The sequence below is a fragment of the Chaetodon trifascialis genome, chromosome 5 (assembly GCF_039877785.1).
Source record: "Chaetodon trifascialis isolate fChaTrf1 chromosome 5, fChaTrf1.hap1, whole genome shotgun sequence".
NCBI lineage: Eukaryota > Metazoa > Chordata > Actinopteri > Chaetodontiformes > Chaetodontidae > Chaetodon > Chaetodon trifascialis.
In genome coordinates this window covers 10992287-11009142 of record NC_092060.1, presented here as the reverse complement: position 1 = coordinate 11009142, position 16856 = coordinate 10992287, and the positions used below count along the sequence as shown (strand labels likewise).

General features: G+C 45.1%; 1 protein-coding gene across 1 annotated transcript in view; it reads left to right on the top strand.

Moving 5' to 3' along the window:
- The window catches only part of efnb1 (ephrin-B1), a 58611-nt gene that overhangs the window by 21117 nt on the left and 20638 nt on the right, over window positions 1–16856 (top strand). Inside the window, exon 2 of the mRNA XM_070962635.1 lies at window positions 3020–3297. Coding sequence (XP_070818736.1) covers window positions 3020–3297 — 278 coding nt within the window. The remainder of the gene's footprint in view (window positions 1–3019; window positions 3298–16856) is intronic.

Genomic DNA, 16856 nt, shown 5'->3' with positions numbered 1-16856 from the left:
TTTCCCTTTCGACCTCCTCAAAAGTACAATAATCTTCAGTCACTCGTCTCCTCCTCTCCATTGCGTGGCTGTGTGTAGCACCGGAGTGGCGCTGATTAAGCCAACAGAGAGACAAACGGGAGACAAAGTCCCAGCCCACCAGTTTAGTTTCACATCCTGGACTGGAGCTGGGCCGCAGCTTGCCAAGTGGAGGGCTTTTAAACTGGGCTAAACACTAATTGCTGCCCTATTTCTTTTATGTTGCTTCTTTCCCATCTGCGATGGTGCTTCCAGACCTCCACAGCAGCCAGAGCCTCATTATAGCAGACAGTTAACAAAGGCTGGGAAACAGAAGCGGAGAATTCACTTAGGATAGCTATCTAACCGCCAACTAGGAGGCCTGCTCGGAAAATTGAATCAATGACAGGGGCCGGCTTGTGATTAAATCCTTTAGGGATATTAAGATTTTGGAAATCTTAATTATTCATCTAAATAGTTGCGGCTCGCTTTGATAATGGAATAAATGGGTTGTAAAACCGAGAAGTGGGGTGTGATGGCCATTGTTTTATTTTAGCGCCAGGCTTTTAAGTATTTTTAACAGAGCATTTGCAAAAAGTTGCCAACAATCTCCCCACGAAGAACTTTGAAAATAGCAAACACCTACTTGTTGAGTGAAACAAATCAAGGTCTAATTGTGATGTTTGCTCGGTCTCGCTTGTTTTTTGTGTGTAGGGGGAGAGAGAGAGGGGGGAGTGAGGGGAGGATGGAGGGGGGGTGAGAGAAAACAGAATGAGGGAAATGTTGAAGAGGTGAATGAGAGGGAAGGATAAAGCTGGAGGGAATGAGATTGGTGAGTAGAAATAGAGGGGGCTGAGATTGGGGGAATCAAGGGTGGAATAGAGAGAAGGTGGGGAGGAGAGGGGGTGGTCAGCAACAAAGCCAAATGTTGCCATGGAAACTTGTTTATGCCTCACTGATGCATCTTGTAGATCCAATTAGAGACTGATTGTGTCCGTGTCTTCATAGGCACATGCACGTGTTCCCTGGCATGGTGCGCACACACACACACACACACACACACACACACACACACACACACACACACACACACACACACACACACACACGCATGAAAACATATGTACACTTACACACACTTGCGCACACGTTACACACACACGCACACACAGGAGCACATGCAGAGTGTTTGTGCTGAAAACCAGCAAATTGTAGGCAGAGGTAGGACAAAGGAAACCCCTCGTTCTCTCTCTTATCGGCGCTTAAATTAGCGCAACCCCTCCTCTCACCCCCAGCCCCCTCACCCCAATGAGCATCAGACAATAGCGTGGAAATAACGTCTCACCCGCTCCCATGGCTCGTATGAGACGTGCTGTCCGCACATGCTTTCATGACATCATATTCTGCCAAAAAAGAGACGGTTGATGGACAGGATTTTGACCATTTTGCACATTTCATGTTGCATTTATCTCTTTAGTGAAGGAAGCCATTTATTTGATGATGTCCCTGTCCAAGAAGAATGGCCATGACTGTTGAAAAGACCTTAATCCAATCATGTTCATTTTCATGGGGGGTATTTCTTCAGAAAATGGGACTTTTTAAATGACCGTTTCTTACAATGGCTGGCCGTTTGCCAGCGTTAAACATCAGAGGAGGAGGGATGGCGATCATAAGCTCCCCCTACACTCACACACTCCTCTATCAGTCTCTTTCAGGAGGCATCGCAGTCCTCCCTTCCCTGGGCCCGTCTGAAGAGTTAGTTATTTAGTGGTGAAATGATGTGTGTGATGATGAAATGAGGGGCTGTAGATAAGGTGAGATTACACTCAGAGAGAAAAAGATGGGAGAGACAGAGGGAGACAGAGAGGGGCCCAGCCCCTGATGTCTTGTTAAAACGTGAGGGATCAGGAAGAACAACAAATGCATTGCACGCCGCTAAATCCTGCTTAAATCCGCTGGCATGGGCAGATCTAGCAGATAGCCCCGCTGCTGTGCTCGCTGTCTGCGACCACAACACACACGCGCACATACACACACATACACACACACACACACACACACACACACACGTACATAAACACACCCGTGGTCAGTCCGGCTGTCTGGGTTAATGCTTGGCTAACTGGGACAGCAGAGCTGAACCATGTTGACATTTTAAGCCTCAAACAAGTCCAGAACAATGATTCAGCCCGTCTGCCCCCCCGTCAGACCGCAACCTCAGCCCATTTTGCTGACTGACTCGCACACATACACACACATGCAGACGTGCATAAACATACACACCACTGCCCAAACACACTGCAAGCACTCAGTGTACCCCCGCCCCCTCTCTTCACACACCCTTACACACACACAGTGGGTCTCCTCCCGTTCCCCACCTTTAGTGAATAAAGGAGAACAAGAGCTGATCTGATTGAGTTGGCAGCAGAGAGCGAGGTGGAGAGGTACAGTAAGGCCAGATGGATTATGTTAATCCTCCAGTAGATGATCATGGCATAGGGAAGATGAACCAGGAAGCCTTAACCTCCCGGCTGACCCCTGCACACTGTTTTCTTCCAGAAGGCCCTCAAGGAGAAGCAGCGTAGATATTACACTGAAGCACGGGTCTTATATGGAACTCCACAAAAATGAAAAAGAATATGTGGCATTCTTTGGTTGTAACCCTATCTGTAGCCATTTCTGTGGCAGCCATTTTGTGTTTGGCCATCTTGTTTCCCTCCTTGTAAACTTTTGGTATGCTTTGATTGGGATCCAAGTATGAGAAAAAACTTTAGAGGATTTGTGTGAAACACTCTGTCGACTGACGCTGAACAATGTCAAGCCGCTACACGCAGTGATTTTGTGGGGCCAAATTAACTACGCTCTGCCTCAAAGCCCATGCCAGACAGATCTAAACCCGTAACTCCTATAGCTCAAGGTATTAACTGTATAAACTGTTGTTGAATTGTGTGGCTGCTTTTCCAGACTTCCTTTATTATGCGTTAATAACAATCTGTCCTCTGCTTTTTTTCTCGTCCCACAGGTTTTTGGCTGGAAAGGGCCTGGTGATCTACCCAGACATTGGGGACAAGCTGGACATCATCTGTCCCAAAGCTGACCAAGGCAGAGAGTATGAGTATTACAAGCTGTATCTGGTGAAGAGGGAGCAGGCGGAGAGCTGCAGCACAGTCCTCGATCCTAACGTCCTGGTCAACTGTAACAAGCCGGAGAAGGACATCAAGTTCACCATCAAATTCCAGGAGTTCAGCCCCAACTACATGGGCCTGGAGTTCAAGAGGAATGTCAACTACTACATCACCTGTGAGTTTGCCCTAAAATGACATTTATTGTTGAGATTTTAGCTTTTTAAACCAGAGCAGCCCGACTGAGCGATCTGAGTAATAATCTCTGTGCTTCACACTCAGTTACACACAGTCACACGTGGCAGTTTTATTTGTATTTTAATGGCCCTGCTGCAGCAGCTCCACAGCAGCTACTGGACGTGACAGGCCTCGCCTATGGCACGGAGGTAGTTGGCTTTCAGAGAGGGAGAGTCGTCTGTCAGTTCAGGATACAAACCGACGCCTGCCTCGACATTTGTTCAAGCACTACTTGACTTGAATACAGTTTTGAGGTCCATATATTCCTTTACATTTGTACTTCTACAAATGGATAAATTCTGTGTAATTATTATGTCGTGTCACACTTTGGCTTTCAGTACTTTCATTTCATAAGAATAAATTCTAAGATGTTTCCTGAAAAGTACCAATTATTCGGAGACTGTGCTCGGTCGGTACCTTCCATTTCATTAATTCCAATGAATTTTTAGTGGAACCAGAGAGTCTTGTTGTCAGTGCAGAGCAAGTCGCCTGGACATGCAGAAATGTTAAATTGGTATACTGTCATGCAAATGAGTTAACGTACATGCAGACTGAAGTTTCTAACAATAAGTGAAAAGTGAATGAATATTATTTTTGATTCAAATGTAGCTTTTCTGTCAGGGACATTATTTGGGAAGTTATGAGGAAATTCTAAAAAAAAAAAAAACATTACAGATTGCCTAAATGAAAAAAATCATATTGTAAAATATTTTGTTGTCAGTGAAAAAACATCCCAAAAGCCATGTTCATACCAGAACAGCATTTAGACAATGACCGCAGGACCACACAAGACAACGAGTGAGTTTCAGTATATACAAAACAAAAGCCCAGCAGCTGAAAGAGTCAGAGGAAGAGGCCCATAACAATCCATACATTCAATAGCGAAAATGATTATTCCATGGTGGGGAGACAAAGCAGCGCTGCGGTGGTCCTGCACTGAATGCACCACATGACAGAGTTTCTGTTGTACAGTAATTAACTTTTTTTTTCCCTCAGCGGGAAAATCAGTTAAAATGCGACACATTTAACATGCTCCAGTCATAGTGCATACTGAAAATAATTCCCAAGTTAGATGTGAAAACATTCCAGCTCGACATGCAGTTTTAGTTGCTTCGGTGTCATCAGAGCTGGAATGGCGTCAGAGTCTGGTTTTCTGGTGGGCTCTGCTTTGCTCACTGCTGCTCTGTACGTTTATTTTCTCCCTGGCCTGAGTCTAAACAGCTGGAGCTTTCAGTGGAGCCGGACCTGCAGCAGAGCCGCGTTCTCTGGTGGTTTCTGGGTGCTGGCCTTTAAGTTCAGGTCCTCCCTGACCTGATTCATGAAGGCAAGCTCAGCAGAGCATGTCGTCTATCACCCATGGTCTCATTCATGAATCCAGGTTTAGCAGGGGGTGTCATCAGAGCTGGAACTGCACCAGTCCGGTCCTCTGCTGGTTTTTCTTTCACCTCCTTTCTGGCCTTTAGATTTCTATCCTCCCTCGTCTGATTCATGAACGCAGGTTCTACAGTGGGTGTCATGTGAGCTGGAACCTCAGCGGTTCTCTGCTGGGTTCTGCGTTCTTACGATTGCTAGCCTTTAAATATATCTCCTCCCTGGCCTGATTCATGAATGCAGGTTCATCGGGGGGTTTCGTCGGAGCTGGATACCCACCAGAGTCTGGTTCTCTGGTGGGTTCTGCATTCTCATGATTACTCGCCTTTAAATTTATATCCTCCATGGCCTGATTACAACTAACTGATATCACAAGTTGTGGTAGGTTACCAGGGAGACACTTTTTTCAAGCATCCTTTGATGTTAAATAAAGTGTAAAGTCTATAATCACACTAGGACACTACTGTAAAATGAAGCATGCATAATCCGTAAAATAATCACAAGATGGTCGATGGTCACAGGAGCTGCCGTTAATTATAGGCCAGCATTTTGCTGCCCAGTGAAACCCAAAGCCAAACATATTTGGCTGTAAAGGTTCAAGCTGGTGATATTCTATATTTTTCTAATTGTCAACAAATCCCATGAAAAGACCAAAAACAGCAATGAATTTATCCACTACCATGCGTTGCCTGAGAAGCCAAAGCCTGCGTCATAGACCTCCACTGTTATTCACAACCTAATAAAACCCAGGAATGAGCCAATTCATTTTGAGTCAATCCCACATAAACTGTCCTGGTGCTGAAAAAGGCTCTCTAAAATGACCAGATTTGTATTAATCTGCAGGAAATTACTCATCTGTTGTTGAAATCAGACTTTTTATTTCTAACCTGTTTTTTAAAGTTTAGATGTTCAGAAGGAATAACGGTCTTAAAGGTGCCACAGACATGACAGGGAACTCCTAAAATATTTAGACAGTCTAATGTGCTGTTAGTTTGGGTCTTTTAATGTATTTCGTTGACCATATATGTAATAATGCCAGATGCCTCGATGGTTTCTTCAACTTGTTCGCTCGGTAGCAGCTCAAGCTAACATACTGTGGCTCAGCTCATAATGAAGAAGACAGTGTTATTCTAGACGTTACTTAGGCCTTATCTAATTTTTACTTTGGTTAGTCATTTCCTACATTTCCTGGAACGACTTGAACAGTTTTCTAAAATCATTCCATGTGTTGTGGTTGATCCGCGCTGAGGATGCTGTCATTTGGGTGCTGCGCCACATCTGTAGCTGATTCCTCACTGAATCAATGAAATGATCAGAGATGAGCGTGACATTAGAGATGCAATGTCTAAGCTAACATGCAACGAGCTGCCTCATGCCGCAGAGCGTCTGGCGCAGTGAGGAGTCAGCGGAGGCTCTGAAGGCCAGACGAAAGAAATTCACCAGCTCGTCTCTTATGTCGGTAAACTGAGGTTTGGAGGAGAAAGCATCATATATGATGCTGTCACATCCATCCATTTTGCCTTCATTATCACATTTTTCAAATTGTGTAAATATTTTCTCAAACGTGGAGAGAAAGCTTACTTGAACAGCTTCACTAACTATCTTTTAAACTTTTTAAAGACGTGAAATCTCCCATTTTATGGAAATAAAGCCAAGCTGTGTTTTAATCTTCTGGTCGAAAATATCACTGAAGGAAAAGTCCACGCTAAATAAAATCTCACATATGTTTTTCTTCTCATCTGTTGCAGATCAATTGATATTTGTGAACGCTCCCTCAAAGCCAGATTGCGGGGAAGCATGAAGCTTGTGATTGATTGTCAAGCGACAGTTTTTGGGGGTCTGCTTCAGTGGCAACATATCATGCAGACTTATAGCTCTTTGAGCTTTATTGCTGCCACATGTCTGCAGAAAACACCTTGGGCATTCTCGTTGTCTGCTCGCAGTTTTCCGAGCCAGCTGTTTGCGGGGCTGCTTCACATATTGTCTCCTGATTACATCATAAATATTTTAACTAACTCTATTAGTGACATATGCGTGGGTGCACGTCAGGACTGCGGTGTGATCCAACATCAAAAATGAAACAACTTTACTTTTATACAACACTCTCTTGTGTCTGAATAACAACATTCTTGCTAATGTGTGTATTATACAAGCATTAAGAATACTTAACTCTGGCTCCACAGTGTTTCAGGCTGTGAACTCATAACCAGAGCCCCTTGTAAATCCTTCGCAAGGGAGGCTGGACGTGCAGGATCCTGCCTGATGGTAGATCATCATTAGGCTCATATACTGTAACATTCTCGCGTCAGCAGTAATCCGATGTAGTGTTTGTCTTGGTATTATGTTAATGTTGTTGTCCTTTGCAACAGGAAGAGCTTGCTTTATTTATTCCACTGCAGCCTGTGCATACACCATGACACACTTCATCTATCATTAAGATAATGGCCGTGATGATAATGGCCTGCTTGCCATATGTGTGTAATATGTGTGCGTTTTCTTGGGGGTGCAAGAAGAGGGACGGCGAGCACCTGCGCCACGCAAACTGTGCAGTGGAGTCTTGGGTGTTTGTGTCTGTGTCGAAGCCCCTTTAGGCCAGCTTATCCCTGCCTAGAAGATGTGAGCGGGTTATCCCACAGTCTCTGCTGGGAATGGAGTCCAGCCGGCCAGCAGAGCGGTGTAAATCTGCTCGGCCTATAAAGACCCGGCTTATCTGGCCTGATTAACGGTCGAACGTGGCAGACGCGGTTTGAGACGAGGAGAAGATGCATAGGGAGTGGACATTCCACTGAATCTTCCAGCAGTCTTTTTCTTGTCCACCCCCGGTCTCCACTCTGACTCCGCGGCTCCGTTTTTCTTTTCCTTGATCATCAGCACCCCACCCCCGCTCCTACTTGTGCTCCTTCCATGGGGTAGAATACACAACAAAAGGTGTGGGGTAAAGTAAGCAACAAATGGTGTGCATGATGTGTGTATTTGTTAGTGCGTGTGTATCCCGTGCCTTGGTGTCACCACAGGGGATCCTGTCCACTCTATCCCCTGTCCCGTCTATCCAAGCCAGCCCTGACAGGAGTCATGGGGGGGGTTAAAGGTCAGAATTCACGGACGAGGGGTCACGGAAACACAGCAGGGGGTCAGTAATGATAACCCCGCACTGATCTAAACCCCAGGCCAGCACCAGCCTGTGCTGTCCATCAGCACCCCCTCGACCTATTCACACACACACACACACACACACACACACACACACACACACACACACACACACACACACACACACACACACACACACACACACACGCACGCACACATACACCTTCCCGCCCACCTGGTGCACGAGCAGACAGAGTGGTTGTATTTCATTGCGTTGTCTAAACACAGGATATGAAATGAGCTGTTTGTGAGGAAAATGGCCACGCTGTGTTTAGGGGTTAGAGTCAGCAGAGAAGTGATTTTAGACAGGAGGCTTTTAAGGAGAGGGAAAAATAAAGGAGGGAATGAGCAACAGAGCAGGAAAGAGAGAGACGGAACAGGCACACATAAATGTCCAGACAAAAAAGAAATTTTGCTCATCATTGAAATAATGTACTGTGACTTTTCTGTGATATGCTTTCAGTGGTTAGCTGGACCGGTGAGTCTCTGTTCTATATAAGGGTAAGGCCATGAGGCAGTAAACACAGGCAGCCTGTCGTCATGCGCCCCTCTTCTGCCTTGATTTCCTGTGTAGTGGGCCGGGTAAGCCTGATCCCTCCTGACAGCTGTCACTCTCCATCTGAGCGTACTGCCGTGGACTCTGACACACACTGACTTCTCCACCAGAATACTGCCGCAGTGGAGCACATGCTATCTCACCTCTAGAAGATTGCCTCAGTAAAAAACACATCGAGTAAGGCCCACTCGCAGCAAGCAGCAGAGATGTTTTCATACTTGTCACTGAGTTTTGCAGGTAAATCCACCCCAACTTCCTGCAAATGTTTTTTTTTAGTTTGGACTGATAAGCAATATCTAAAAAAAAAAAAACGCTCTATTTATTTCATGGCTCTTTTAAACGTGGGTTCTGACCCAGTCAAAACAATGCTGACGAGTATATCCGACAAACTGCATGTGACAATGTGGGATGATCTTTCCGTGGAGCTCACACCTGACAGGATTAAGGTTAGGAGGCATGTTGCATATCACTAACATTCATGCTGCTTTGCGTGGGCTCTTCTATATTGTTGTTATTTTTTGCTCGACAACCTAACAACCTACACATTATGCACCCCTCCGTTCATATACCCCCCAAGGAATCCTCCTCCACGGGGCAACATGCATGTAACAACATCTTCTTTTGCTTTACAAGTCAGCTTCTTGCCCTTGGGAGAGTTGAAGGTCAAGTTTCAAATCCTTGGCCCGGCTGCAGCCGATCACAAGATCCAGTGTGACATATGTGAACATGCGCGCTCCCACGCAGGTGCTCAGTAATAATGCGAGTGAGTTCAGGAACATGAAGACACAACATATACACAAAAATGAAGGCCTGTACACAGTCAAATAAATATCAACACCAGCAGGCTTGTAGCTCCGTTTGTTGCACTGCAACGGCATTAATCTGATTAGAAAAAAAGTGTTAAATGTCATCTTTTAGAGTTAACATAAAATTACCATAATCAAATCACAGCCGCTTGGGAAAAAGAGCCCGTTGCATGTGTCAGCGGCGCATTTGAAAAAGACAAAGGCATTTTGATTGTCAGATTATAGAGATGCAAATAACTCACACATTTCCAACGCGCAATTAAATGAATTTTTGTTGAGAAACGATAAATGGTAACATCTGGTAACCTCCCTCTGTAAAATCACACTGAAATACTTTAATTACAAGCATGAGAGGCGCTGGGCTCGTCCACATACAGTACATGTTCGCAGGGAAGGACGAGGATGGATTGTTTGTTGCATGTGTTGCATATTTGGATGTATTTGCAGACATTAAAAATCACTTACAGAAAAAAATGTAATTCATATCCACTGACTGTACCTTTAAAGAGTTAAACTGCTGTGTTCGTTCCAGTAAGTGTCATGATTTTCAATGGCTAAATTACCATAATTTGCAAAATGCTTTAAGAGCGGGATTCACACAGAAAATCACTGCGGACCGACAGGTAACTGTCATCGATGTTACCGATTAGAGTTTTAAGCAGTAAGCCTTAACGGATTTCATTTTCAAAATAAACCCTGCTAACGGGTCAGGTTAGCACCGGTGCAGCAGCCTGGCCTGGGATAAGAAGATTTAACCCCCCGCCCCCTGTGAGGGAATATAGCCCAGTGTTTATTAGAGTGCCAGTGTAATATATGACTTTCTGCTTGCTTTGCAAATCTATCCAGGCTGCCTCTGCTACTTCTCCTTTGGATATTTCATTCAGAGAAGGTTAGCAGGCACAGCGTTATTGTCACTGGTTATTGCCTTTCGTTTATTACAGAGGAGTTTGTTTAGAGCCGGGGTGGGGTGGGGGGGTTGTTTGGAGGGTGGAGGGTGGTTTGGGGGGACGTGAGGACTTTCTTTTAGAGGGAGGGCTGCTCACGTGGCTGTACAAGTGAATTGTAACCCTTGGTTACAGCTGAACCCGTCTCTGCTAGATGAAGCTGATATATTCATGTATTCATCTCAATTAGTCTGCTCCGTGCATCTTCACATGCAGACACTCATCCCTCCTCGCCTCTGCTCCGTGCTTATCTTATTAGAATATTTTATCTCGTGCGAGTTCTCCCTCTCTTTCCGACGATGTCATCCCTCGCTCCCACTCCTCCAGTCATCCCTTTCTCCTTCCGTCATTCTGCGCTCATGTTTGGGAGTTGTGTGTGTGTGTGTGTGTGTGTGTGGGTACTGTGGGAAGTCTGTGTTCAAGTCATTTTTGTTAACTGATAGCTTAGATCTCCTTTCAACAGACAGACCACGAGAGACCGCAGAGCTAACTCCGCGAAACAACAACACTGTTGATTTTTGTTTTCGTTTTCATCCTCTCAACTAACACAAACTCATTTGCAGAGAGACTCCTTTCTCTGTGAGCCATTTTCAGTTGTTGAAAGTAGCTTCCTGGTTTTCTTTAATTCTGTCCGCCATGCAGAAACCATCTCTGTGGTTTCTTTGCAACACAAAAATAGCTTTAGGCAAAAGGAGAGGAGACATCTTAAGACTGCTGGAAAGATGCACGTTTGGAGTGGAGTCCATGGTGATTAGGAAAAGTAAATGTAGGACACGAGGAGATGAGCATCATTGTCCATAAAGAAAATTGTTTCGGACAATGGTGTATTGCTGCATCAAAAAAATGCAAGAGCAGGATAAAACAATGACAGCCCATAATCTAAAACACTCAAATGCATATTTCCCTTTCCATCTGTGATGTCTGAGGTTGTTTGCCCTCTGCTTTGCCAACAACACATATTCTCAGTGTCTTTCTTCTCCAGCCAAAGCTAAGCTCAAATCACAGCTCTCTGTCTCTCAAATGGAGCTCTCTCTCTCTCTCCGCCATTCCTAGAACAGTGGTTTCTCTTTTCCAAGGCACACTCTGAAATGGCTTTGTTTTCCGACAGCCATTCAGTGGCACCCTCAGCCGGGGCCTGCCAAAAAGTCCGCCTCCCCGAGCTGGAGCCTGGGCCTGTTTACACAAACTCATCGGAGAAATATGGATGTATAATTATAGAGGTTGTTAGTTTTAATGTCGCATCCTTGCTATGGAAACCACTTCATGCTTGGTCAGCTACGATGAGGGGCGGCCTCCGAAACTCTGACCGGGGATGGCGTGAACATCTCAGCATTTTTGGGGGAGCAAGAGAGAAAAAGGAGCGTCTTGATGGAATCGAATGAGCGGCGAGCAAAGCAAACAAACATGAATCACAAGGCGGTGATAGAGATTGCTGTGGTTGTCCAACGCATAAATACAGAGTCTAAATACTGCTCTGCAGGCCAGGACCAAGCCCGTTTCTGTGAATTCAGCTCGGTGGCAAAATGTCCATGTTCCATTCCAGTGCAACCACAGGCACACAAACACAGTAACAGGAGCAGACAAACACACATGAGGCGTGTGCGTGCACAAACACACAGGCATAAATAAGCACCGAGCCACATAAGCAAATTCAAATATCTATCTATCTATCTATCTATCTATCTATCTATCTATCTATCTATCTATCTATCTATCTATCTATCTATCTATCTATCTATCTATCTATCTATAGATTTATATGTGCTCATAAGCTCTCACTAGCGTGCAAATCGATGCTCATATACAAAAAAACACAATGTGCTCTCACACGTCCGTCCTCCTCTTGGCACAGATTTGCTTGCGTAATAGGAGCCTCTGTATGCATTGTGCATGTGTTAATGCACATTCAAGAGAGCTGTAGCTTAGCTGAGCACAAGCTATTTCCAGTCAGCAGTCTCATGGGTGTGAGCGTGTGCGCTGTCAGAGTTTGTGCATGCGTCCCCTAATGGATGGATGGATGGATGGGTGCTGAAAAGAAAGCCTCGTTTCTTCAAATAAATATGTGCTATTGTTTGCGTTCAGGCTGCGCCGCCTCTCGCAGCGAGTTGACGACTTCGTAGACGGTGACGGAACAGTTTTACCTCCCAAACCCACAGGTCCATTTTTTTTTCCTGTGTTTCTCTTCCTCTCTTTCTTCTGCAACTTAATCTCTCTCTCCCTCGGCCTTGCCATTCCACCTATTTTCTCTCCTTTTTTTAGATCTTACCTCCCCCCTCCTCCCTCCTCTCCTCATCTCTCCTGCACAGTGACAGATCCTTCAGGAAATTGTTTCGAGTCTGCCAGACATTTTTGTGTTGTAGCTGTTTATTTGTGCTGGGGGCACGGGGGTCCGGAGCCTCAGTTTCTCTCCGTTTTTGGACGGGGGGTTAAGCTCCCGAACTCTTTCACCGCCCTGCGCCAAGAAACACTGATCCTCGATCAGCGTGGCTTTACCGTGTAACCGATACCAGGGATGAGGAGAGAGGAGCAGCAGGGAGAACGTAATCAGTGTGTGTGTGTGCGTGTTTGTAAATGTGCGTCAGCTGCTAGCTTTGTGTGTATTAGGATGCAATCAGCAGCATTTTCTCTGTGGTCTGCTGTGCTCTCTGATTGGGGTTTTGGCGAATAACAGGGGAAGGGAGGAAAAGTGTGTTTCTTTTCCTGCTTCTTGTGTTGCAGCCTGGCCTCAGAGCTGGAGAAGCCTCGCTGTGGTTTGGAGACGGGCTCGGAGCTCTGGCGCTTTACACATCAGCTACATCAGACCCTCTATTTATTATGTACTATCTGTCTATCTGCCACCCTCAGTGTGCGTGTGTCTGCGTGCATTAGGGCTGCAAGGACTCGGGTCCCGTGTTGGCTGCAGTCAGCTCCGTTCAGTCGTGTTAGCAGGTACAGGAGATTTCCCCGGGGTTTAGGCACAGAGGCTCACACGTACAAACACACACGCTCACACAACCACACATGCACAGTCACAGGGACACATGCACGCCCACGCACGCACATGCACTGTCCTCTCTCTCTCCGTCTTTGTTCTGCCTCTTGCAGATTTTGTTTTTGCGGACAGCAGATGGGCTGACATCGACTCTCTCCTAAATAACAAGTACACTCTCTGTCTCTCGCTGTCTGTCTCTGACATCTCTCTCTGTCCATCTCACTGTCTTTACGTTCCCCCTGCGCTGTGATCTCTCTTGTGCCGAGAGGATTCGGCAGTTATTCTCCTCACTTATTTGTCAAGCAAAAAACCCAAACATTCACTCGTTGGAGCCTGTCATAGGTGATGATCTGCTGCTTTTCCGTGTTTCCTATCATTGGAAATTGAATATCTTTGGGTTTTGGACTCGTTGGTGCGATAACACATTTGGAAACATCACCTTGTGATTGTGCCATTTTTTCACAGATGTCTGACATGTTATCGGCCGGTAAATCAATCTGTTAACACCCCCCCAAAAAAAATCTTCATAGCAAAAGTCGTGTGTTGAAGCCTTAAATCTTTCCCTTTTTATATTTCTCCAGCGCAATCACCCAGGCAGCTTCATTACCCTGAGGGCAGTTTTCTCACCTGAGCCACAGCACTCAGCTTGTCTCTGCTCTCACACTGGATCACTGTACTGATCCTTCTTACTTAGCATACCTCATTGGGTTTGTTTTGCATCACCTATTTGCGATTGGAAGTGCCGAGCCTGCGGTAAGAGTTATTGTTTGTTTGTTTGTTTGTTTCCCATCTTTGATGTGTGTTATTGTGCCGAGGAGCACAAGGCTGGCTCAGTTGTCATAACTCTCTTCTGGAGGCCAGATTGAAAAGGTCAGTGAAAATGATGCTCCTCTCTCCACAAAGGATGAATGGACACAGTGTAAGAGCTCTGCGCACACACACACACACACACACACACACACACACACACACACACACACACACACACACACACACACACACACACACACACACACACACACACACACACACACAGATGAGCCTCACACACATGTACACAGGCTTAGATAATGACACACATTTGCATAAGTGCACACAGCAGCACACACAAGCACCCTGCAAGCACATTTTTTACAGGCACCAGCACGAGCTCGGATCCTCTGAGGATGTTTTGTCCCGTGCCGTTTGTGTTCGTTAGCTTGTTCCAGGGCTGCGACTGATTCCTCTCCTGGGGGGGGACCTTGCTCACAGATTAGCTCTTTAGTCAGTCTTGATTTTTTGGAGCCTCGTGGCCTTTGACATGCCACTACTATCTCCCACCACATTCCGATCCATCCCAGTGCTTCTTTTATCAGGCAGCGCAGGCTGATTTGTGGCTCATGGACCTTTAGATCGAGCCGGGCGACTCCTCTCCAGAGTCCAGAGTCCCATATCACCTTTGTAGACAACCACAAAGGGCAGAGAAAAGACGAAGAGGATCAGTGTTATCATCTGTTGGGATTTAGCGAGTGAACCACAGTTCACCTCGTGTGATTATCAGTGCAAATGAAGCAAGGCGAAAACTTCAATGAGCCTCCTGCTGGGTAACAAGCTCACTAAGAGACCTTCTGTGTACAGCTGTCAGCTGATTACACATGTGTTCCCTGACAATACCAATACCACCCACTGCCATGGATGTTACCAGATCTTTTGAGAAAATAACTCTTGGGATTTATAATAGGCTAAGATTAATACAAAGGCACTGTAATGGCCATAATAATGGGATAATCAGAGCACTACAGTCTCCTTCACTCTTAAATCCTGTAATTTTCTAAGTTTATTACAATAAGAAGGCCCTCAGAATGCTTTGTGTTAAAGGTTCTTGTACTGAAATTCAATTAGAATATTGTGAATACATTTGCTTTGGGGGCAAAATAGTTTTAAATTATTTATCATAAATTGCAGCCCTCGTGTGCTGAACATCTGTACAGTTGGGAGGTCAGTGTCTTGCTAGGAGCAGTCGTGATTAAAGCGGTGATGCATGAATTATGGTCTTAAAAAGTGTTGCTCACTTTGACGACATTTTAAAGGTTTGAAATATACTCAGACTGCAAAAACAGCTTGTTGTCTGCAGCCCAACAAAAAAAATTGCTCACAACTCTTTCTTTTTATAGACTTACAATTCCCAAAGCGGGGGTCACCAGATTTTGATGAAAGATTATGAGTAAAGGGATTAGAAAGGGAAAACAATATTTGAGATTTTCTGACCTTTCTCTTATTTTTCTCAGAAACTTCTTGGTACTTTGCCTTCTTCGAGACAGAGAAATCCCTCTTTGGTTTAACTGCTCACAACTGACAGTCCACAGGCCGTCAGCTGCGATGAGGGGTCACAGATAGACTGCAGTTCATTTTAAGGAGTCACAAGCCAAAAAGGTTGAGAACCACTGATAAAATCCGCTGTAAGTAAGAAAGCACGGCTGCTAGCCTCCATTTTTAATGCAGCACTTCCTCTAGCTGCATCATAAGAAAAGTCTTTCATTGGTTCACTATTAAATCCCTTTTGTAAAGCTCTTTATTGACATTATCCTTATCCGTTTGATCATACATAAATATATGATAAGAGGTTTCTGGCTTAGTTATATGTAGATAATTCAACCATTTCATCTCCTTTCATTTTATTTGTTATCCATTCCAAACATTAAATGGACTCATTATTTCTCATATTTTTTGCAGCCATTTCTCAGTAGTTCATTTCAGGGCAGTTACTCTCAGTATTGTCAACAGATACTTGTCTCTTTTGCCCACCATTTCTCTTGGCATTCTCTCCACCTCTCCCCGGCATAAATGATGGTTAATGAAGAATGAAAATGGAATAATACGCTCCATTTCTTCCAGCATAACTTCCTAGAATGTCCTTAACCCTGGGCATGACCGAAGGATGTGGCTGAGGTGTGCAGCTTTGGATTTGACGCAGCAGCAGGAAGTGAACAGTCATCTTAACAGAACAACATGGAGAGCGATGGCCGATCAGAGGCTGGCGATGCTGCTGTCTGTTAGATGAAAGTAAGAACAGGAGAACAGGAGTAGTAGAAGTCATGTGAGCTGATTGTTGATGTGGATTAGTGGGTATTTGGTTGAGAAGAGTGGGCATCTGGCCCACTAATTTCTGTGGTAACAGGGAAACACTGGGCCCATGATGGGATTAATGAAACACTAATGTGGAACTCCCCTCCGTCTTTAACAAGGATGAAACCGTGTGTACTCATTGTTTGCTACAAGCCTTGTGCACACACACACATTGGTTAAGTGCGAGATAAACAGTAACTCAGCAACTCCCACATGAACAATGTTAACCTTTAGCTTTTGAGCTTGTGAGTGCGTGAGCTTGTGTGTGTGCGTGCGTGGGCGTGACAGCATGTGTTCCTTCTCCTCTAACCTTTAGCTCTGACCAATAAGAAGGTGAAATGCTGGTCTTTTCTCTCTGACCCAGTTTCCCTCTGCGTATTTCTCTGAACACGCAACATTTCAGCTGCTATTAGTCAAATCAAGCATTGTCTGAGAGTGTGTGCGCTGGGTGTTCTTGTGTTTCTGTGTGTCTCTCTCAGGGCATGCTGGTCCACCTGTTAGTTTTGTGTATCCAAGGGTGTTAACGTGTGTGTGCCCACTAGGGCTGTGCCACTTTTAAGAAATAAATGTCTAATTGATAAGAAGTGACGTTCACCG